Below are 24,359 nucleotides of genomic sequence, written 5' to 3' on the forward strand. Positions count from 1 at the left end.
GTAGAATAGATTCAGGGCATAATGTGCAGACGGGGGTAGGGTGGGGTGCGGGTACAGTGGAGGTAAGACCAGGCACTGAGTGATGATAAGAGAGTTTGCATCTCTGGACGAACTGGTTATACTGGGTGAGGTCACCGCATGTGTGGGAGGTGGGACAAAGGAGGAATCTGAGGCATGTAGAGTGGGACTAGGGAATCCACAGTAAACTAGAACAATGATAACTATCCTAAACAACAGTATACAATGCATATTGACATTTGAGAGAGACATAAAGCGAGGCATAAAGCAATCACAGGTGTTGATTGGGAGAACTAGCTAAGACAACAACGGGTAAGACAACAACAGGTTCTTACCCACTCCCTCTTTCCTTCTCTCTCTCTCTCTCTCTCTCTCTCTCTCTCTCTCTCTCTCTCTCTCTCTCTCTCTCTCTCTCTCTCTCTCTCTCTCTCTCTTTCTCTCTCTTTCTCTCTTTCCCAATGTATTTTCTCTCTCCATTGTTCCCCCTTCCAAACAGCAACTATTTTGTATCTTGTATCTTTGTAAATCTCCAAAGAAAGTATGCATCAATGCAAACTCTATCATTTGAAAGTAGCTTTGTATTAAAAAACAAAGCAAGTAAAGTTCCAATGAACAGCCTCTGTGGTGGTCTTAAAACTGTGTTTTCATTTCAGTGTGTGCAATGCACTTCCAGACCGACTTTCATCTAGCATTAATATTTATACCACTGCCTCCTGATGTGGGGCCACCAACTGAATAATGTGGTTTGCGGCTACATAACATGCAAATGCATTGCTCTGTGCCACAGCAGGACTGATGCAGTCAGCTGTTTAATATGCTGACAGCCAGATGGCCCACCTATGTGACCTACTAAAAACACACACTAATCTTCTGTGCTGATCAACCGTACATACACAAATCACCAAGGTAGAGAGATTAGAGGGCGGTATTAGTATTACTTCTGTCCTTAGTGAAGTTTTGAGACTGGACTCTCTCTCTGCTGAATGGGTTTCTCTAGTATCTCAGGTGTAGGTCACTGGACTTGGGTCATTAATCGTATTTCAGATTCATACAGGAATGGTTACTGGATCACACATGTCAGTCTCTGTGACTGTGTGTGTGTGTGTGTGTGTGTGTGTGTGTGTGTGTGTGTGTGTGTGTGTGTGTGTGTGTGTGTGTGTGTGTGTGTGTGTGTGTGTGTGTGTGTGTGTGTGTGTGTGTGTGTGTGTGTGTGTGTGTGTCTGTGTGTGTGTCTGTGTGTGTGTCTGTGTGTGGGTGTGTGGTGTGTACACTACATTGGCACATTTTTGTGTTATGGATTTCAAACATGGCAATATTTTTGTTATAGTTGTACATGTGCTTGACTGCAGTTGTAAGGTCAGAACGCTCAAATCAACCCTACTCCTGAGTACACCCAAACCAAGCTCTCCTGTCTGTCTGCAGTCATCTGGCATGTGAGCAGCACAAACAACTCCTGCTTACAACTCAACCAAACAACAGTGTTCCTCTTATTCTCTATAACTCTAGCATTTCCTCCAACCACGAGTGAGTACATCATCGTTTTTTTATTGCGTGTCTCTACCGACGGCCTGTACAGGTCCGGAAAGATACATCTGTTGTTTTGTTATTTCTTTTGTTATTGTTGTTTTTGTTATTATGAGAACGATTCATTGGCGAGAGATACTTACGAGCTCAAGGAATCATGTCGCTGGTTTCGGAGGATTCGAGCACTGTTAAGGACAACAAACCCAATCAACAAAACAAACCAAAGCCACGCTGGCCAAGCGGTATCAACGATGGCACCAAACCATCTCCAAGCAAGAGGGCCCGCGTGGGGAGAGGTTAACTGATATGGATGTTGACTTGTTAAAATCCATCAATGAAAGGCTTGCCAAACTTGATATATTGGATATGTTACGAGAGGACATCAATGCATTATGTGCCAGTCTAGAATTCAGCCAATGTCATTATGATTATCTAAGGAAAGAGAACACGGAGCTGAAAGGTACTGTAGACTCTATTCCTGGCAAGGTGGAGGTGGTGCAAAGTGAGAACAAACTACTTAAAGAAACCTTGCTTGATGTACAGTGTCAATCAATGCGCGACAATCTTTTCAGGGATACCGGAGAATGACAACAGCAGAAGCTGTGAGGACAATGTTTGAGCCTTTATGTCAACTTTATGTCAAATGAAACTGCCCACTGATGTTGTGCATAATGTTACTTTCTCCAGAGCCCATAGAATGGATAAGGCCTCTGGGCATAGGACACGGGCTATTATTGCATGTTTTGACCATTTTAAGCAAAAGGAAATGGCGAAGAGCAGAGGCAGAGAACTCCAAAACACTGATTTTGGAATGAATGATCACTTCCCCACAGAGATCAATGAAAGGAGAAAAAAACGATATCCCATCATGAAGGAAAAGCGTTGCCTGAATAAACGAGTCTTTATGGTGATGGATAAACTATATATCAACGGGCAATTGTATCAGGACTCTGGAGTAACTCCCTGGCTATTTTAATTTAACGTTCAAATTTGAGTTTGTGTGTTGTAGTGTATCATGACAACTTCAACTATAATGAATACATGCTCTATTGATCTCCACTTGATAAGGAAAGGGTTGCATATAGCTCAGGTTAATGTATGTAGCCTTCCTAACAAAATAAATTAGTTTTTTTACTTGGTCAACATAAATAATATTCATATTTTGGCTTTGACCGAAACGCATTAAGATGCATCTGTAAATGATGGGCAAATTAACATTCATGGATATAGTCTACTGAGAAGAGATAGGAATAGGACTGGTGGGGGTGTAGCACTGCACATTCAGAATCATATACCTTTTAAGAGGAGGGATGACCTTAATGTATGTCAATTAGAGGCACTATGGGCTCAGGTACATCTGCCTCACCAGGCACCCATATTGGTAGGATGTGTGTATAGACCTCCTAGCTCTAAGGTGTCCTATCTGGATAACTTATGTACTGGGTTTGACCAGGCCACAGATAGTAACAGAGATGTATTTATCTTGGGTGATTTGAATATAACTTGGAAGGATCATAATAATTCAAATAGAACTAAATTGATGAGATATGCCAAGAACTGTGGTTTGAAACAAATGGTTAATGATACTACTAGATCATCAATTAAGTTGGGTCATCGTTCAGACACATGCATTGATCTGATCTTCTGTAATATACCATTGCAATGGTTAAAAGCCAGATCAATGCCAGTGGGCTGGACAGACCATAATATTGTGACCATAACCATGAACACCAAGGTTCCAAAGAAACCCCCAAGGATTGTGGTCAAGAGAAATTTTTTAACATTTAATCATAAGCTATTTCAAAATGATTTGGCAGCTGTACCCTGGGAGCTGATTTACCTAGAGGATGATTTAAATCATGCTACAGAATGTTTTATTTATTTGCTCACTGAGGTAATGGACCATCATGTCCCAGTAAGAAAGGAGGGAGGGAGGGAGATGGATAGAGTGGGTTGTGTGTGCTCACTGTAATTTTGTAATGCAGTGTTCAGAAACTGTCTGCACAATGACTTTGCTATGTTAGAAGGGAACCTGTGTTTTGCTGGGTTTTCTCTCAGTTCATACACACACTGTGAGTGTAATAGACATCAGTAGTCTATACTATGGTTGCTTATTGCCCTCCAGTGGTGGTTGTTTAGTATCAAACCAGCATTTGCCATGTCATGGGCACACTCACATGGAATCTCTGACCCATTTGACAACACAATTCATAAGCATGCTGTTTTACGAACAAGTCCATGTTATAAAAAAAACAGGACAGAGAAAATGATCTGACAGCTCCCATTAGAGTCCCATTAGACAGTGCTGTGTGCACCTTTCTAACTTGTTAGACAAGTCTGATGTTTAAAACCCTAAGATGTGGCTCCCTACATCAGACACTTCTGTTTCATGGTGTATGAAACAACATTTGTTTGGGCAATCATTCATTGGCCAAGGATTTAAATAGAGGGTTCATAGGCCTGTGACGTTGAAAAAATAAGAATAATTTAGCCTTTAATTTAACAGGGAGTCAAACTGAGACCATGGTCTCTTTCACAGATGAGCCCTGAATAGACATCAATACACTTCCATTTTTGTCAGAGTTAATAGTCGGAGGCCAGAATATAATCATTTGTACACTGCAAATTGACTACAACTAAGCCCAAAAAGAGATTGTATTTGAAAATAACAATAATTTCATACCTTGATTACATTGAGACACGATCACATAGCTTGTGTCTATTTGTTTATTCGTGGGTTTACTTGGGAACAGATTTCCTAAGTTAAACCTTTTTTTCCGTATTTTTACAGTCTTCTTTGACCCAAAAATAAAATCATTTAACTACTTTAACATTACAAAAAACTTCGGGTGGCCAAAACAATCCCTCACTGAATCTCCGGAGTTAGCCATCCCTGAGACCGAGTCTGGTATCTCGTACGTCTCGTATGTCGTTTTGTACACTCACTCTGAGTGGTGCTGTTGTCCAAGAGACCTATCTCAGCTCAAGCGCATATAACTGCTGTTACAAAGTAACATATGTCAGTGACAAGACCAAGCAAGGATCATTGCGCACAAAGCCATCGAAGCCATTTTAACGGAGTAAAAGCAACAATATCTTATTGAGACAAATATATCTCAAACGTTGGCTTTTTTGTTGTATAGTTCTTTTGGATTGCAACATATTTGCCCGTTTTGGATAAGGTTATGGATATTTTGGGGAGGATGGCCGCAGGAGAGGCTTTGAAGAGCGCAGGCTGGGGTTTGAGATGGCAAGTGCGAGTCTCCATTTTGCTTGTCTGCGTACTGAGTGCGGTGAATGGACAGGTTCGATATTCTGTACCAGAAGAGATGAGAAAGGGCTTGTTTGTCGGAGATGTGGCGAAAGACCTTGGTTTGGACATAAAGAGGCTGGTTTCAGGTCGGGCGCAGTTAGTTATAGACGGTAATAACCAATATGTAGAGCTGAATCCGAACAAAGGACATCTGGTTGTGAAAGAAAGGATTGACAGGGAGAAACTGTGCGGTCAGAAATCTCCGTGTAGTTTCAGTCTAGAGATTGTCTTAGAAAATCCGCTTGAATTATTTTCGATTACTATCGAAATTCAAGACATAAACGACCATGCCCCAGCGTTTTCTAAGAAGGAACTTAATTTAGAAATCAGTGAATCTGCACCTATAGGGACCGTGTTCTTGCTAGACAGTGCCGCGGACCCTGACGTAGGGATCAACTCCCTTCACAGCTATTCTCTACAACCAACTGATCATTTTGTTATCAAACAGCATAGTCGAGCCGACGGCAGTAAATACGCAGAGATGGTGTTGCAGTCTGGACTTGACCGTGAAAAACAGAGCGAACACTCCCTGATACTAACTGCAGTCGATGGTGGGGACCCACAGAGAACTGGAACCGTTAAGATACATATTACTGTTCTAGACGCAAACGACAATGCACCTGTATTTACTGAGTCTTTGTACAAAGCGACTGTTATTGAACACGCGCTGGGAGGCACATCTGTAGCAAAAGTAAGTGCCATCGATGCAGATCAAGGGTATAACGGAAATGTGACGTATTCCTTCACACATATGGATGAGGGTACCCCGCCCTTGTTCAATATAGACACCTATACCGGGGAGATTAAAGTAACTGGTGCCATAGATTACGAAACTGTTCAGAATTACGAGATACACATTCAAGCTAAAGACCCATGGGGTCTGACAAGTGCGAGTAAATTAATTATTGATATCCTGGACGTGAATGATAACACTCCGATCATAACCATGACATCGTTTTCGGGTAAAATCGCAGAGGATGCTATCCCTGGTACAGTTGTGGCATTGATAAGTGTCCAGGATGTAGACTCTGGTAAAAACGGACAGGTGCGTTTAAACATCAACGAAAATCTCCCTTTTAAGATAAAGACGTCTCTTAGAAACTACTACACATTGGTAACTGAGAAGGGCTTAGACCGGGAGAAAGTTTCTAGCTACAACATTACCCTCATTGCCACCGATGAAGGTTTACCTCCGTTATCAAGCATGAACACTGTCGTTTTAGACATCACTGATGTTAATGACAACGCACCAGCTTTTAGTAAAAATGTGTATAGCACGCACGTCATGGAAAACAATTCTCCCGGCGTTTCAGTGGTTGCTATTCAAGCGACGGATCCAGATAGGGGTCAAAACTCACGTATCTCTTACTATCTAATTGACAGTGAGCTAAACGGAAACCCAGTCTCCACCTATTTCTCAATTAACTCTGAGAACGGTGTGATTCACTCAGTGCGCTCACTGGATTATGAACAAGTTAAGGAGTTCAAAATACACGTCAAAGCTCAAGACGGAGGCTCGCCACCTCTTAGCAGTAATACCACTGTTCTGATTTATGTTAAAGACCAGAACGACAACGCGCCTCAGGTTCTGTACCCAGTCCAGACTAGCAGCTCTCTGGTGGCTGAAATGGTGCCTCGTTCAGCAGATGTGGGCTATCTTGTCACTAAAGTGGTGGCTGTTGATGTGGACTCTGGACAGAATGCCTGGCTCTCGTATAAACTGCAGAAAGCAACAGACAGAGCGCTGTTTGAAGTGGGCTTACAGAATGGAGAAATAAGAACTATACGTCAAGTCAATGATAAAGATGCTGTGAAACAAAGGCTCACTGTTGTAGTGGAGGACAACGGGCAGCCCTCTCGTTCAGCTACAGTCACTGTTAACGTGGCGGTGGCGGACAGCTTCCCTGAAGTGCTCTCGGAGTTCACTGACTTTACGCACGACAAGGACTACAATGACAACCTGACTTTTTACTTAGTCTTGGCTTTGGCTGTAGTCTCATTTCTGTTCATCACATGTTTAGTGGTTATTATATCAGTGAAAATATACAGATGGAGACAGTCACGCGTCCTCTATCATTCCAATCTCCCGGTTATTCCGTATTATCCACCGCGTTACGCAGACACTTTGGGGACAGGAACTCTACAGCACGTGTACAATTACGAGGTGTGCAGGACGACTGACTCCAGAAAGAGTGACTGTAAGTTCGTCAGACCCTGTAGTCAGAACGTACTGATAATGGACCCCAGTTCTACAGGGACGATACAGCGGATGCAGAGTGAACAGAACATCCTGGATGAACCAGACTCCCCACTAGAGGTGAGTTTATTGAAGCAAATTAATTGTTGCAATTTTTTTATTTTTTTTTACTAATTGACAAACATTTTTTTCTGGAGCTTCGGTGCTCGTTTTTCTCAGCATCTCTCTTTTTAAATTTTTGGTCTATGAAATATTGTACATTTTTTTTGCAACAAAAACAATAGTTGTAGGTCAGCTAATTGATACAACGTGACGTTGCCAGGCTGTTTCAGAAATACACGGTGTGGACAGCACAAATGTTGTCTTTATAGCGAGCATAGGAGCTCCGCTCACTCACACTTTGTATGCATTTCCTATTTTCAATCCCTGGCTGCTGAACAAGTGTTCTTTTTCTGTGAATTGTAAAAATGTTTAAGCTAAACAGCATACAGCTTTTTCAAGCTTTTATGTAGTTCGTAAAACACTGTTGCATTAATGACTAGATAGTGAATGGAAAGAGCACAAATGTATGTGGTAATATACGCATTGTATTTTCCACAACACTCAAGCGATCTGTCTCTGTCCACGGTCCTGGTGCTGAACCCTCAGACGTTGCTCTTCGGTGTTGCTTATAGTGCATTTACAGTAGCGTGACACATTCAGAGATTGATTCGAATAGTTATACATTTCCTTATTTCGGTCTTCCTGTGTAGCTATCTATATACATGTTTTTTCTTCCTGAAGCACAAGAAATACTTTTGTTTTCAATTCTTGTTTTTTTCTATGACATCGTACCTTGCATGGGCTGTGCGTTATTGAATGCAGATTCACATTTTGGTGCATGTGAAACATGTGGATAGTGTAGTTTCTGCAGAGCGTTTGCGGTGTTTGGACTCTGAGTGCCGCTGTTGATCAATGATAGTCTCTACACGTTATTTATCTCTCTGGGTGGCGCAGTGGCCCATCCTATATTATCTGTTACTGATCGACGCACACAGAGACCTTCTCAAACGGACGGAGAGCTCTTGGTATTAACTTCCTCACGGATTATTTTATTTCGTTTCTCTGGGAAATACAGTTGCTTTTTTCTATTTTTGCGTGGATTTAGTGATGATCGATATTATATAATCAAAGAAGGAAATATAAGGGGGATCTGATTTTATTCGTTGGAATGGGTAACTGGAGGTCGACAGGCCGCAGAAGCGGGTGGCAAGTACTGTTTTTCATTCTTTGTCTGTGCGCCCTAGATTCTGTGACTGGGCAGGCACGATATTCCATACCCGAGGAGCAGTCAGAGGGGTCGATCGTTGGAAACATTGGTAGAGATTTGGGTTTGGAGGTGAAGAGACTAGTGTCCGGTAAAGCTCGCATTATAACAAAAGGAGCACGACAGTATGTAGATCTGAACCGAGACAAAGGGCTCCTCGTTGTTAAAGAGAGAATCGACCGAGAGGAGCTCTGCGGACAGACTACGCCTTGTAGCTTCAGCTTTGAGCTTATCATAGAAAACCCCATTCAGTTATATCGAGTTACAGTAGAGGTTCGTGACATTAACGATAACACACCATCCTTTCCAAAGGATGAAATCATTTTCAAAATCAGTGAATCTGCCGTGTCCGGGGCACGTTTTTCTCTGGAGAGCGCCGTCGACCCGGACGTTGGTGTTAACGGTATACAGAATTATTCACTAAAACCGACAGATCATTTCAAATTAGAGGTGCACAGCCAATCCGACGGTGGTAAATACATTGAGATGATTCTGCAAACCCCCCTAGACAGAGAGAAACAGGAGACTCTGTCTCTGATGCTTATTGCTACTGACGGAGGCGAGCCTCAGAGAATTGGAACTGTCCGCATCCATATTACCGTGCTGGATGCCAATGATAATGCGCCAGTATGTGGTCAACCCGTTTATAAAACAGACGTTAAGGAGAGCTCCCCAAAAGGGACTTTGATCACCACCGTTAGCGCAAATGATGCAGACCAAGGGGTGAATGGAGAGGTCACTTTCTCCATAGCTCATGTTGCTAAAGAGGCGAAGGAGCTGTTTGAGCTCAACGTGGATACAGGGGAGATTAAGGTGGTAGGAAGACTGGATTTTGAAAAATCTAGAAATTATCAGTTAAATGTTCAGGCGAGCGACCACGGAGGGTTTACTGATACCTGTAAAGTTGTCATTCAAATTATTGATGAGAACGACAATGTCCCCACAATACAACTCATGTCATTTTCTAATTCGATTCCCGAGGACTCTCCCCCTGGTACCACTGTAGCTGTTATTAATGTAGAGGACGCAGACTCAGACGGCAACGGTGTCGTTCTTTGCTCTATTAACGCAGATATTCCGTTCAAAATAGAGTCATCGTTAACGGATTATTATACAATAGTCACTGAAAGCACATTGGATAGAGAAACCGTGTCTGAGTATAACGTCACCATTACAGTTTCAGATGAAGGGACTCCGCCTCTCTCCAGCAATAAGAACATAACTGTTAAAGTATCAGATGTGAATGATAACCCACCCAAGTTTGATCAATCTGTATATAGTAAGTCTATTCAGGAAAACAACTCGCCAGGGTTTTCTATATTCTCAGTGAGAGCGAGTGATGCTGACTGGGGTCAAAATGCCCGCGTCTCCTACTTTCTCGATGATAAACAAGTTAACGGGGTGACTGCTTCCTCTTTCGTCTCAGTAAATTCAGAAAATGGCGCCATCCATGCTGTTAGGTCATTCGATTATGAACAAATCAAGTCGTTTCAATTAAACGTCACTGCCCGTGATGGAGGGTCTCCACCTCTCAGTTCAGTGGTCGCTGTTAGAATATTAGTCCAGGACCAGAACGACAACGCGCCTCAGGTTCTGTACCCAGTCCAGACTAGCAGCTCTCTGGTGGGTGAAATGGTGCCTCGTTCAGCAGACGTGGGCTATCTTGTCACTAAAGTGGTGGCTGTTGACGTGGACTCTGGACAGAATGCCTGGCTCTCGTATAAACTGCAGAAAGCGACAGACAGGGCGCTGTTTGAAGTGGGCTTACAGAATGGAGAAATAAGAACTATACGTCAAGTAACTGATAAAGATGCTGTGAAACAAAGGCTCACTGTTGTAGTGGAGGACAACGGGCAGCCCTCTCGTTCAGCTACAGTCAATGTTAACGTGGCGGTGGCGGACAGCTTCCCTGAAGTGCTCTCGGAGTTCACTGACTTTACGCACGACAAGGACTACAATGACAACCTGACTTTTTACTTAGTCTGGGCTTTGGCTGTAGTCTCATTTCTGTTCATCACATGTTTAGTGGTTATTATATCTGTGAAAATATACAGATGGAGACAGTCTCGCGTCCTCTATCATTCCAATCTCCCGGTTATTCCGTATTATCCACCGCGTTACGCAGACACTTTGGGGACAGGAACTCTACAGCACGTGTACAATTACGAGGTGTGCAGGACGACTGACTCCAGAAAGAGTGACTGTAAGTTCGTCAGACCCTGTAGTCAGAACGTACTAATAATGGACCCCAGTTCTACAGGGACGATGCAGCGGATGCAGAGCGAAAATAACATCCTGGATGAACCACACTCTCCACTAGAGGTGAGTTTGTTGTAGCAAAGCCATTGTCTTGCAGTTTTTTTTAAGTCGTTATGTTTCAGCTATTTTGTTCGGGAGACTCGAGGCTCCTTTTCTCATCATCTCTCTTATTTTTGGTAAATCAAAGGTTATGTATATATTTTATTGTAACGAAATCAAACATGGTTTTTGATCAGCTCTGATTTGTGTAGTATGTCTGCTGAATTTCCAGAAAATAATTTCAAACAGAGTATTAAAGCCAAGTGATAGAACGGTGTAGCGTTGTGCGGATTTTTCAGCACGTTCTCGATGTAGGACAGCGTCTGTTTTGTCTTGATAGCGAGCATAGGACTGTTACACCCACTACGGTGTATGCATTGCTTCCTTTTAACTGTTGTCTTTTGAACGAGTGTAATTGTATGTGATTTAGGCCTACTTCATGCGTAAAAATAACTAGGCTAAACAGTATACAATTCTCAAACTTTTAGGTAGCCGGTAAAACACTATTGCATTGATGATTAGTTAGTGAGAGGAAAGATCACATATTAATTGGGAATATTACCTGTGCAACATACGCACTGTCGCTGTCCACTTCCCTGGTGATGAAGCCTTAGACCGTTGTTGTTAGGTTGTGCTATGTTTATAGTAGCCTGACACATTCTAAAATATATTCGATTAGTTTATACATTACATTTTGTATCCTATTTTGTAGCTATGTGTGAATTCTATTTTTCCTAAAGCACATTGAAAATGCTGTAGTTGTCAATAGTCGGTTTTGCATTAACATCTTACCTGGCTTGCGTTGTGCGTCATTGATTATTGGTTGACGTTTTGTGTAACACATTTGGATACTGTAGCATCGTTTCTATAGTGCGTTTGCCGTGTTCGGACTCTGAGTGCCGCTGTTGATCAATGATAGTCTCTGCACGTTATTTATCTCTCTGGGTGGCGCAGTGGCCCATCCTATATTATCTGTTACTGATCGACGCACACAAAGACCTTCTCAAACGCACGGAGAGCTCTTGGTATTAACATCCTCACGGATTATTTTATTTCGTTTCTCTGGGAAATACAGTCGATTTTTAAAATCATTTCTGGATGTGCTGATGATCGATATTATACAACCAAAAGCAGTAAATATGAGGGTGATCTGATTTTATTCGTTGGAATGGGTAACTGGAGGTCGACAGGGCGCAGAGGCGGGTGGCAAGTACTGTTTTTCATTCTTTGTCTATGCGCCCTAGATTCTGTAACTGGGCAGGCACGATATTCCATACCCGAGGAGCAGTCAGAGGGGTCGATCGTTGGAAATATTGGTAGAGATTTGGGTTTGGAGGTGAAGAGACTAGTGTCCGGTAAAGCTCGCATTATAACAAAAGGAGCACGACAGTATGTAGATCTGAACCGAGACAAAGGACTCCTCGTTGTTAAAGAGAGAATCGACCGAGAGGAGCTCTGCGGACAGACTATGCCTTGTAGCTTCAGCTTTGAGCTTATCATAGAAAACCCCATTCAGTTATATCGAGTTACAGTAGAGGTTCGTGACATTAACGATAACACACCATCCTTTCCAAAGGATGAAATCAATTTGGAAATCAGCGAATATGCCGTGTCCGGGGCACGTTTTTCTCTGGAGAGCGCCGTCGACCCGGACGTTGGTGTTAACAGTATACAGAATTATTCACTAAAACCGACAGATCATTTCAAATTAGAGGTGCACAGCCAATCCGACGGTGGTAAATACATTGAGATGATTCTGCAAACCCCCCTAGACAGAGAGAAACAGGAGACTCTGTCTCTGATGCTTATTGCTACTGACGGAGGCGAGCCTCAGAGAACTGGAACTGTCCGCATCCATATTACCGTGCTGGATGCCAATGATAATGCGCCAGTATGTGGTCAACCCGTTTATAAAACAGACGTTAAGGAGAGCTCCCCAAAAGGGACTTTGATAACCACCGTTAGTGCAAATGATGCAGACCAAGGGGTGAATGGAGAGGTCACTTTCTCCATAGCTCATGTTGCTAAAGAGGCGAAGGAGCTGTTTGAGCTCAACGTGGATACAGGGGAAATCAAATTGGTAGGAAACCTGGATTTTGAAAATACAAAAAACTATCAATTAAACGTGAAAGCGAGGGACAACGGAGGGTTTACGGATACTTGTAAGGTTGTCATTCAAATTATTGATGAGAACGACAATGTCCCCACAATACAACTCATGTCATTTTCTAATTCGATTCCCGAGGACTCCCCCCCTGGTACCACTGTAGCTGTTATTAATGTAGAGGACGCAGACTCAGACGGCAACGGTGTCGTTCTTTGCTCTATTAACGCAGATATTCCGTTCAAAATAGAGTCATCGTTAACGGATTATTATACAATAGTCACTGAAAGCACATTGGATAGAGAAACCGTGTCTGAGTATAACGTCACCATTACAGTTTCAGATGAAGGGACTCCGCCTCTCTCCAGCAATAAGAACATAACTGTTAAAGTATCAGATGTGAATGATAACCCACCCAAGTTTGATCAACATGTATATAGTAAGTCTATTCAGGAAAACAACTCGCCAGGGTTTTCTATATTCTCAGTGAGAGCGAGTGATGCTGACTGGGGTCAAAATGCCCGCGTCTCCTACTTTCTCGAAGATAAACAAGTTAACGGGGTGACTGCTTCCTCTTTCGTCTCAGTAAATTCAGAAAATGGCGCAATCCATGCTGTTAGGTCATTCGATTATGAACAAATCAAGTCGTTTCAATTAAACGTCACTGCCCGTGATGGAGGGTCTCCACCTCTCAGTTCAGTGGTCGCTGTCAGAATATTAGTCCAGGACCAGAACGACAACGCGCCTCAGGTTCTGTACCCAGTCCAGACTAGCAGCTCTCTGGTGGCTGAAATGGTGCCTCGTTCAGCAGACGTGGGCTATCTTGTCACTAAAGTGGTGGCTGTTGACGTGGACTCTGGACAGAATGCCTGGCTCTCGTATAAACTGCAGAAAGCGACAGACAGGGCGCTGTTTGAAGTGGGCTTACAGAATGGAGAAATAAGAACTATACGTCAAGTAACTGATAAAGATGCTGTGAAACAAAGGCTCACTGTTGTAGTGGAGGACAACGGGCAGCCCTCTCGTTCAGCTACAGTCAATGTTAACGTGGCGGTGGCGGACAGCTTCCCTGAAGTGCTCTCGGAGTTCACTGACTTTACGCACGACAAGGACTACAATGACAACCTGACTTTTTACTTAGTCTTGGCTTTGGCTGTAGTCTCATTTCTGTTCATCACATGTTTAGTGGTTATTATATCTGTGAAAATATACAGATGGAGACAGTCTCGCGTCCTCTATCATTCCAATCTCCCGGTTATTCCATATTATCCACCGCGTTACGCAGACACTTTGGGGACAGGAACTCTACAGCACGTGTACAATTACGAGGTGTGCAGGACGACTGACTCCAGAAAGAGTGACTGTAAGTTCGTCAGACCCTGTAGTCAGAACGTACTGATAATGGACCCCAGTTCTACAGGGACGATGCAGCGGATGCAGAGCGAAAAGAACATCCTGGATGAACCACACTCTCCACTAGAGGTGAGTTTGTTGTAGCAAAGCCATTGTCTTGCAGTTTTTTTTAAGTCGTTATGTTTCAGCTATTTTGTTCGGGAGACTCGAGGCTCCTTTTCTCATCATCTCTCTTATTTTTGGTAAATCAAAGGTTATGTATATATTTTATTGTAACGAAATCAAACATGGTTTTTGATCAGCTCTGATTTGTGTAGTATGTCTGCTGAATTTCCAGAAAATAATTTCAAACAGAGTATTAAAGCCAAGTTATAGAACGGTGTAGCGTTGTGCGGATTTTTCAGCACGTTCTCGATGTAGGACAGCGTCTGTTTTGTCTTGATAGCGAGCATAGGACTGTTACACCCACTACGGTGTATGCATTGCCTCCTTTTAACTGTTGTCTTTTGAACGAGTGTAATTGTATGTGATTTAGGCCTACTTCATGCGTAAAAATAACTAGGCTAAACAGTATACAATTCTCAAACTTTTAGGTAGCCGGTAAAACACTATTGCATTGATGATTAGTTAGTGAGAGGAAAGATCACATATTAATTGGGAATATTACCTGTGCAACATACGCACTGTCGCTGTCCACTTCCCTGGTGATGAAGCCTTAGACCGTTGTTGTTAGGTTGTGCTATGTTTATAGTAGCCTGACACATTCTAAAATATATTCGATTAGTTTATACATTACATTTTGTATCCTATTTTGTAGCTATGTGTGAATTCTATTTTTCCTAAAGCACATTGAAAATGCTGTAGTTGTCAATAGTCGGTTTTGCATTAACATCTTACCTGGCTTGCGTTGTGCGTCATTGATTATTGGTTGACGTTTTGTGTAACACATTTGGATACTGTAGCATCGTTTCTATAGTGCGTTTGCCGTGTTCGGACTCTGAGTGCCGCTGTTGATCAATGATAGTCTCTGCACGTTATTTATCTCTCTGGGTGGCGCAGTGGCCCATCCTATATTATCTGTTACTGATCGACGCACACAGAGACCTTCTCAAACGGACGGAGAGCTCTTGGTATTAACATCCTCACGGATTATTTTATTTCGTTTCTCTGGGAAATACAGTCGATTTTTTTATCATTTCTGGATGTGCTGATGATCGATATTATACAACCAAAAACAGTAAATATAAGGGTGATCTGATTTTATTCGTTGGAATGGGTAACTGGAGGTCGACAGGGCGCAGAGGCGGGTGGCAAGTACTGTTTTTCATTCTTTGTCTGTGCGCCCTAGATTCTGTAACTGGGCAGGCACGATATTCCATACCCGAGGAGCAGTCAGAGGGGTCGATCGTTGGAAACATTGGTAGAGATTTGGGTTTGGAGGTGAAGAGACTAGTGTCAGGTAAAGCTCGCATTATAACAAAAGGAGCACGACAGTATGTAGATCTGAACCGAGACAAAGGACTCCTCGTTGTTAAAGAGAGAATCGACCGAGAGGAGCTCTGCGGACAGACTACGCCTTGTAGCTTCAGCTTTGAGCTTATCATAGAAAACCCCATTCAGTTATATCGAGTTACAGTAGAGGTTCGTGACATTAACGATAACACACCATCCTTTCCAAAGGATGAAATCAATTTGGAAATCAGTGAATCTGCCGTGTCCGGGGCACGTTTTTCTCTGGAGAGCGCCGTCGACCCGGACGTTGGTGTTAACGGTATACAGAATTATTCTCTAAAACCGACAGATCATTTTAAATTAGAGGTGCACAGCCAACCAGATGGAGTTAAATACGTCGAGATGATCCTGCAAAACCCGTTAGATAGGGAGAAACAGGAGACGCTTTCGCTGGTGCTGACTGCGACTGATGGCGGGGAGCCTCCGAGATCTGGCACTGTCCGCATCGATATTACTGTCATGGATGTGAATGACAACGCACCAGTTTGTGGCCAGCCCGTTTACAAAGCTAATGTGAATGAGAATTCCCATGTTGGTACGTTTGTAACCACCGTTAGTGCAAATGATGCAGACCAGGGTGTGAATGGAGAGGTCACTTTCTCCATCGCTCATGTTGCTAAAGAGGCGAAGGAGCTGTTTGAGCTTAATGTGGCTACTGGAGAGATTAACGTGGTCGGAAAACTGGATTTTGAAAAGACAAAATATTATCAATTAAATGTTTTGGCAAAAGATAGTGGTAGCCTCTCTGATACGTGCAAGGTTGTCATTCAAATTATTGATGAGAACGACAATGTCCCCACAATACAACTCATGTCATTTTCTAATTCGATTCCCGAGGACTCCCCCCCTGGTACCACTGTAGCTGTTATTAATGTAGAGGACGCAGACTCAGACGGCAACGGTGTCGTTCTTTGCTCTATTAACGCAGATATTCCGTTCAAAATAGAGTCATCGTTAACGGATTATTATACAATAGTCACTGAAAGCACATTGGATAGAGAAACCGTGTCTGAGTATAACGTCACCATCACAGTTTCAGATGAAGGGACTCCGCCTCTCTCCAGCAATAAGAACATAACTGTTAAAGTATCAGATGTGAATGATAACCCACCCAAGTTTGATCAACATGTATATAGTAAGTCTATTCAGGAAAACAACTCGCCAGGGTTTTCTATATTCTCAGTGAGAGCGAGTGATGCTGACTGGGGTCAAAATGCCCGCGTCTCCTACTTTCTCGATGATAAACAAGTTAACGGGGTGACTGCTTCCTCTTTCGTCTCAGTAAATTCAGAAAATGGCGCCATCCATGCTGTTAGGTCATTCGATTATGAACAAATCAAGTCGTTTCAAATCAACGTCACTGCCCGTGATGGAGGGTCTCCACCTCTCAGTTCAGTGGTCGCTGTTAGAATATTAGTCCAGGACCAGAATGACAACGCGCCTCAGGTTCTGTACCCAGTCCAGACTAGCAGCTCTCTGGTGGCTGAAATGGTGCCTCGTTCAGCAGACGTGGGCTATCTTGTCACTAAAGTGGTGGCTGTTGACGTGGACTCTGGACAGAATGCCTGGCTCTCGTATAAACTGCAGAAAGCGACAGACAGGGCGCTGTTTGAAGTGGGCTCACAGAATGGAGAAATAAGAACTATTCGCCAAGTAACTGATAAAGATGCTGTGAAACAAAGGCTCACTGTTGTAGTGGAGGACAACGGGCAGCCCTCTCGTTCAGCTACAGTCAATGTTAACGTGGCGGTGGCGGACAGCTTCCCTGAAGTGCTCTCGGAGTTCACTGACTTTACGCACGACAAGGAGTACAATGACAACCTGACTTTTTACTTAGTCTTGGCTTTGGCTGTAGTCTCATTTCTGTTCATCACATGTTTAGTGGTTATTATATCAGTGAAAATATACAGATGGAGACAGTCTCGCGTCCTCTATCATTCCAATCTCCCGGTTATTCCGTATTATCCACCGCATTACGCAGACACTTTGGGGACAGGAACTCTACAGCACGTGTACAATTACGAGGTGTGCAGGACGACTGACTCCAGAAAGAGTGACTGTAAGTTCGTCAGACCCTGTAGTCAGAACGTACTGATAATGGACCCCAGTTCTACAGGGACGATGCAGCGGATGCAGAGTGAACAGAACATCCTGGATGAACTAGACTCTCCATTAGAGGTGAGTTTAATGAGTTTAACTTATAGCATATTGCATTGAAATACATCTCATCAATATGTCCAAAGTCTGATAGTAAAACATCAGAGAATGTTGAAATGTCACATAACGTCGTCTTGTGGTATGGGTGAAAGGTGTTATGCTGGTATTGTGCTCTTGGTGTTTTGAACCAGGTTATTAATCATTGTTTGAAGGATAAATCGTAAAGTGATGTGTGCCGTTTACATCATCTTTCCCGTTGTGGTCTTTCTCCTTCAAATAACTGTTTCGTTGTTTGTAATACTTGAAGAAAATTTGTCGTTGATAATTTAGAGAATATGATTACATGCGTTTCTCACGTCTTTATATTGAGTGACTACCAATTATTTTCATGTCGGACTCTGTGGGCCGCTGTTGGTCTTAAAATCATATGAACCGATGTGAACACTGCTGTACCCTCCTCAGTACCTCCCATATTCCCTCAGGATGTCAGAGAGTGAGGGCTCAGCACGAATGCGCTCTTTTTTTCACTATCCTTTTTTTGTCGACATGAGCTTTTACATTGATTGATTCTAGCTTAGAGTTTCAACAGTGACCAGTTGTGTTTAATCGAATTTGGATATAGCTTGTCTGGTATTATTTGACATTTTACCATGTGGAATTCGATGATTTGGTTTGAGGCCACGGGTTCTGCCAGAAATGGAGGCTCGCTTAAACGGCAAGTACAGGCCTTTATTCTTGTTTTCCTCGCCCAGATTATTCACGGGCAGATTCGTTATTCTATCCCTGAGGAGATGAGAAAGGACTCGTTTGTTGGAAATGTGGCGGAGGATTTAGGAATTAACGCTAAACGAATGAAATCGGGTGGCGCTCGCATTGTTGGCAGCGATGGCAGCGAGTATATCAGGTTGGATGTAGACAAAGGGACCCTGGTCGTAGGAGAGAGGATAGACAGGGAGCAGCTATGCGGGCAGACATCGCCCTGCAGCTTGAGCTTCGAGATGATTATGATGAATCCTATGCAGCTGCTTAGCATTGTGGTGGAAATACTAGATGTTAACGACAACGCGCCCTTCTTTACTGAAAAAGAAATTAAAATAGAAATCTCAGAGTCTACTCTGCCGGGTACGAGGATATTACAGGAGAGTGCGACAGACCCAGATGTCGGTATCAATACACTGCAAGGCTACACCTTGCACCCTACCGATCATTTCAGCATTAAAATCCAGACTGGTCCCGATGGCAGCAAATATGTGGAGATGTATCTGTTTGCGCCTTTAGACCGAGAGAAAAGGGATAACCTGCTTCTCACCTTGACTGCTGTGGACGGTGGGGACCCGCAGAGATCTGGAGCACTTAAAATACACATAACTGTGCTTGATGCCAATGATAATGGCCCCATTTTTATGCATCCGATTTTTAAAGCGTCGGTAACCGAAAATGCAGCCACAGGCACTGTAGTGACTACTGTAAGTGCCACTGACGCAGATGAGGGTCCATACGGTCATGTCACTTACCATTTCGCTCGTGTACCTCCTGACGTCGCAGAATTATTTTCTTTAGATGAAAATACAGGCAAAATAACAGTTACTGGCCAAATTGATTATGAAAAGAATAAGCAATATGAACTCGGTTTACAGGCTAAAGACCAAGGAGGACAAATGGACTCCACAAAAGTAATTATTGACGTTATTGATGTGAATGACAATGTCCCCTTGATTACACTAACGTCATTCTCGAGTCCAATATCTGAAGATTCGATCAGTGGCACAACCGTGGCTATAATAAATGTCAAAGACATAGATTCTGGTAAAAACGGTAAGGTAGAATGTTCGATAAATACCAAGATCCCGTTTGCCATCCAGTCGTCTCTGAAGAGCTATTACACCCTTGTGACAGATGGTGTTTTGGACAGAGAGCGTAATGCCGAATATAACATTACATTCACCGCTGTAGATGAGGGTACCCAGCCCCTCTCGGCCAGCAAAACCATCACACTGAGAATCTCAGACGTTAATGACAATGTGCCCGTTTTTGAGCAGAGCTTATACTCTGCCACTGTGATGGAAAACAACGTTCCGGCGGTGTCAGTGTTTTCTGTGAAGGCTCACGACTCAGATTGGGGTCAGAACGCACGCATGTCCTACGTGCTCATAGATTCTCAATTTAATGGGAATCCGATATCGTCCTACATCTCTGTTAATGCAGAGACAGGTGCCATCCAAGCGGTGCGCTCCTTCGATTATGAGCAAACTAAATCGCTTGAGATTTATATTAAAGCTCAAGATGGAGGCTCCCCGCCTCTCAGCAGCAATACCACAGTCAAAATCAGCATCCTTGACCAGAACGACAACACGCCTCAGGTTCTGTACCCAGTCCAGACTACTAACTCTGTGGTGGATGAAATGGTGCCTCGTTCAGCAGACGTGGGCTATCTTGTAACTAAAGTGGTGGCTGTTGATGTGGACTCGGGACAGAATGCCTGGCTCTCGTATAAACTACAGAAAGCGACAGACAGGGCGCTGTTTGAAGTGGGTTTACAGAATGGAGAAATAAGAACTATACGCCAAGTCAATGATAAAGATGCTGTGAAACAAAGGCTCACTGTTGTAGTGGAGGACAACGGACAGCCCTCTCGTTCAGCTACAGTCAATGTTAACGTGGCGGTGGCGGACAGCTTCCCTGAAGTGCTCTCGGAGTTCACTGACTTTACGCACGACAAGGAGTACAATGACAACCTGACTTTTTACTTAGTCTTGGCTTTGGCTGTAGTCTCATTTCTGTTCATCACATGTTTAGTGGCTATTATATCAGTGAAAATATACAGATGGAGACAGTCTCGCGTCCTCTATCATTCCAATCTCCCGGTTATTCCGTATTATCCACCGCGTTACGCAGACACTTTGGGGACAGGAACTCTACAGCACGTGTACAATTACGAGGTGTGCAGGACGACTGACTCCAGAAAGAGTGACTGTAAGTTCGTCAGACCCTGTAGTCAGAACGTTCTGATAATGGACCCCAGTTCTACAGGGACGATGCAGCGGATGCAGAGTGAACAGAACATCTTGCATGAACCAGACTCTCCACTTGAGGTGAGTTTATTGGAGTTTAAATAACGTAGCTCATTTTGTTGGAGTACATATTTACAATATGTTTGTTTGTATAATTTTTTCTCAACTGTTTTACCCTGGTTCCTTGCTCTTTTTTATCGGTATCTCAGAAGTTGGGTTTCTCTCTCTTCTCTATTTTATAGCAGTAAATCAAGGATTACGTATTGTTTTAGTAACCTATAAAATGTTTTAGGTTCGTGTTGTACGTGTGCTGTGTTTTTAGAAATGTAGCCTATTTCGAACTGAGCGTTAGTGCTTGTGATTTATTTGTAACTCTGTAGTGCTGCAATGTTGCTTCAGCACCAACCTGTGTGGACAGCGACACTTCTGTCTTTATAGGAGCAGAGGGCTGCTTCGCTCTCTCACACTGTGTTTTATCCCTGGTTCTTACCGCTGTCTATTGACCAAATGTCGCTATAGATTTGAGCCTTTACGAAGCATATTACTTTCAACATGCATAGGTAATAGTTTGTAATGTTGAGGCATGGGTTGGAAGACTATTCCATGGAGTAATTGTTATACACGATCCAATCTGAGTTTGATGGGATAGTGGTATTCTTTAGTAGGCTATAAAATTGTCATATAATTGTAGTTATGAACGTTAATTTATTTAGATTGCAGAAAGTGAAGTGTTTAGCTAGTGGTTTGTATATGGATCAGTTTAGAAAGGAAATAATCCTGTACTGTGTTAAATTATTTCCGAAAGGTTTTTGATGTAAATATGTTGGACTCTGAGGGCCGCTGTTGATCAGTGAAATAATTTCTGTCCAGTGTTGTCAGTCAGTAGAGTCCCCTCCCCTATCACTGCGCTCAAACAGAGGCGAGGGGGAGACTGCGCTTCATATGAGGCGGGGCGAGACAGAGACACCATCGCTCTGATACATACATGTTACCGATAAACAAAGGGGACACGAAAATAGGCTGTATTGAAAAATTACGTTGAATATTACTCTTCTGTTTGTTGGCGGTATCTGAGGATCCATTATACGGAATATTTGTATTGGATTTCTTCATTGTTGGCTATGGCATTGGAAGGATTCCTTCAGCCTAAATGCATAAAATGGCATTTGTGTTGTGGACTGCGTTGGCAAGTACTTATTTTCCTCCTGTATATCAGTCATGTTGTCAGTGGCCAAATCCGGTATTCCATTCCGGATGAGATGAAGAAAGGTTCTCTTATCGGTAACGTAGCTCAAGACCTGGGGTTAGATCTGAAAAGGCTCCGAGCGGGCCGGGCCCGTATCGTGACGGGAGAAAGCATTCAGTACACAGAGCTGCAGACAGACAAAGGGATTCTAGTCGTGAGTGAGAGAATAGACCGAGAGGAGCTTTGTGGCGACGTCAAACCGTGTAGCTTCAGCTTCGAAATGATTCTAGAAAATCCAATGGAGCTTCATCGCGTGACTGTAGAAGTATTGGATGTAAATGACCATGCTCCTGCTTTTCCAATACAAAATATACCATTTGAAATCAGTGAATCGGCTAATGTTGGTGCGCGATTTCTGCTAGAGAGTGCAGTGGATCCCGATGTAGGCCTCAACGCCCTTCAGAATTATATTTTAACCCCAAATGATCATTTCATTCTGAAACAACATGCGAATCCGGACGGTAGTAAATATGCAGAGATGGTCCTCCAGAAACCGTTAGATAGAGAGGAGCATCCTCGTCTCTCTTTAAAGCTAATCGCTGTAGACGGTGGAAATCCGCAGAGATCTGGCACAGTAAATATAGAGATCACTGTCTTAGATGTCAATGACAATGCGCCTGTGTTTAACCAGTCACTTTACAGGGCTACTGTGATGGAAGACGCTCCAAAAGGCACTTATATCACAACCGTAAATGCCAGCGATGCAGACAGTGGATCAAATGGACATATATCTTACTATTTGTCGAAATTGAAAGGGAATACAGTTGACATATTTAACATTGATATGGCGACTGGGACCATTTCTGTTTCCGGTCAGATAGATTATGAGAAAGATAATAAATATGAAATCAGAGTAGAGGCAAAGGATCAGGGTGGTTTAACAGACTCCAGTAAAGTTGTTATTGAGGTTCTAGACGTGAATGACAACGCACCAGTTATAAACGTCATGTCCTTCTCCAGCCCTGTGTCTGAAGATGCTCCTCCTGGCACCACTATTGCTATTATAAATATTAAAGATGCTGATTCAGAGGGAAACGGACAGATTACATGCTCTATAAATACTAACCTTCCATTTAAAATTCAGTCGTCGTTAAGTAGTTATTATAATTTGATCTCAGACGTAGCTTTAGACAGAGAAACGACACCGGAATACAACATCACCATAACAGCGACAGATTCCGGTTCGCCTCCACTCTCTAGCACCAGGACATTACACCTTAGAATCTCTGACGTAAATGACAACGCCCCATTGTTTCACCAGCACATATACTCTGCTTACGTCACAGAGAATAACTCTCCTGGAATGTCCATATTTACTGTCAGCGCGCGGGACTCTGACTGGAATCAAAACGCTAGAATCTCGTACCTCTTGGAGGACACGCAGGTCAGTGGAACTCCAGTCTCTACTTATATATCTATTAACTCTGAAACTGGAGTTTTACATGCGGTTCGTTCCTTTGATTATGAACAAATCAAGCAGCTTACAGTGGTTGTTAAAGCGCAGGATGGAGGCTCCCCTCCTCTCAGTAGCAATGTGACTGTGAAAATAATGATCCAGGACCAGAATGACAACGCGCCTCAGGTTCTGTACCCAGTCCAGACTAGCAGCTCTCTGGTGGCTGAAATGGTGCCTCGTTCAGCAGACGTGGGCTATCTTGTCACTAAAGTGGTGGCTGTTGATGTGGACTCTGGACAGAACGCCTGGCTCTCGTATAAACTGCAGAAAGCGACAGACAGAGCGCTGTTTGAAGTGGGCTTACAGAATGGAGAAATAAGAACTATACGTCAAGTCAATGATAAAGATGCTGCGAAACAAAGGCTCACTGTTGTAGTGGAGGACAACGGGCAGCCCTCTCGTTCAGCTACAGTCAATGTTAACGTGGCGGTGGCGGACAGCTTCCCTGAAGTGCTCTCGGAGTTCACTGACTTTACGCACGACAAGGACTACAATGACAACCTCACTTTTTACTTAGTCTTGGCTTTGGCTGTAGTTTCATTTCTGTTCATCACATGTTTAGTGGTTATTATATCAGTGAAAATATACAGATGGAGACAGTCACGCGTCCTCTATCATTCCAATCTCCCGGTTATTCCGTATTATCCACCGCGTTACGCAGACACTTTGGGGACAGGAACTCTACAGCACGTGTACAATTACGAGGTGTGCAGGACGACTGACTCCAGAAAGAGTGACTGTAAGTTCGTCAGACCCTGTAGTCAGAACGTTCTGATAATGGACCCCAGTTCTACAGGGACGATGCAGCGGATGCAGAGCGAAAATAACATCCTGGATGAAATAGACTCTCCACTAGGGGTGAGT

At 43.2% G+C, this 24,359-nt stretch overlaps 2 protein-coding genes across 13 annotated transcripts in view; both read left to right on the forward strand.

Moving 5' to 3' along the window:
• Positions 1-24,359, forward strand: part of LOC129827758 (protocadherin gamma-C5-like) — a 231,123-nt gene that overhangs the window by 109,123 nt on the left and 97,641 nt on the right. The window contains exon 1 of one of the 12 annotated variants that reach the window (XM_055888908.1): positions 8,104-10,680. The exons of 7 other annotated variants lie outside the window; for them this stretch is intronic. In XM_055888908.1, the coding sequence (XP_055744883.1) occupies positions 8,263-10,680 (2,418 nt within the window). In that variant the 5' untranslated portion in view covers positions 8,104-8,262. Of the gene's footprint in view, positions 1-8,103; positions 10,681-10,770; positions 14,243-14,318; positions 17,804-18,238; positions 20,875-21,208; positions 24,354-24,359 lie in introns of those variants that run through there. 4 more of the 12 variants (XM_055888906.1, XM_055888907.1, XM_055888897.1 and 1 more) reach the window with 4 other exon arrangements.
• On the forward strand, positions 4,313-7,241 carry LOC129827762 (protocadherin beta-16-like). Its single transcript, XM_055888924.1, has one exon. It carries the CDS (start codon positions 4,728-4,730, stop codon positions 7,224-7,226), a length of 2,499 nt encoding a protein of 832 aa, XP_055744899.1. The 5' UTR covers positions 4,313-4,727; the 3' UTR covers positions 7,227-7,241.

The sequence above is a fragment of the Salvelinus fontinalis genome, chromosome 29 (genome assembly GCF_029448725.1).
Source record: "Salvelinus fontinalis isolate EN_2023a chromosome 29, ASM2944872v1, whole genome shotgun sequence".
NCBI classification, from domain to species: domain Eukaryota; kingdom Metazoa; phylum Chordata; class Actinopteri; order Salmoniformes; family Salmonidae; genus Salvelinus; species Salvelinus fontinalis.

Coding starts and splice junctions, on each gene's coding strand:
- LOC129827762 (XM_055888924.1), top strand. CDS start 4,728: ATGGATATTTTGGGGAGGATGGCCGCAGGAGAGGCTTTGAAGAGCGCA.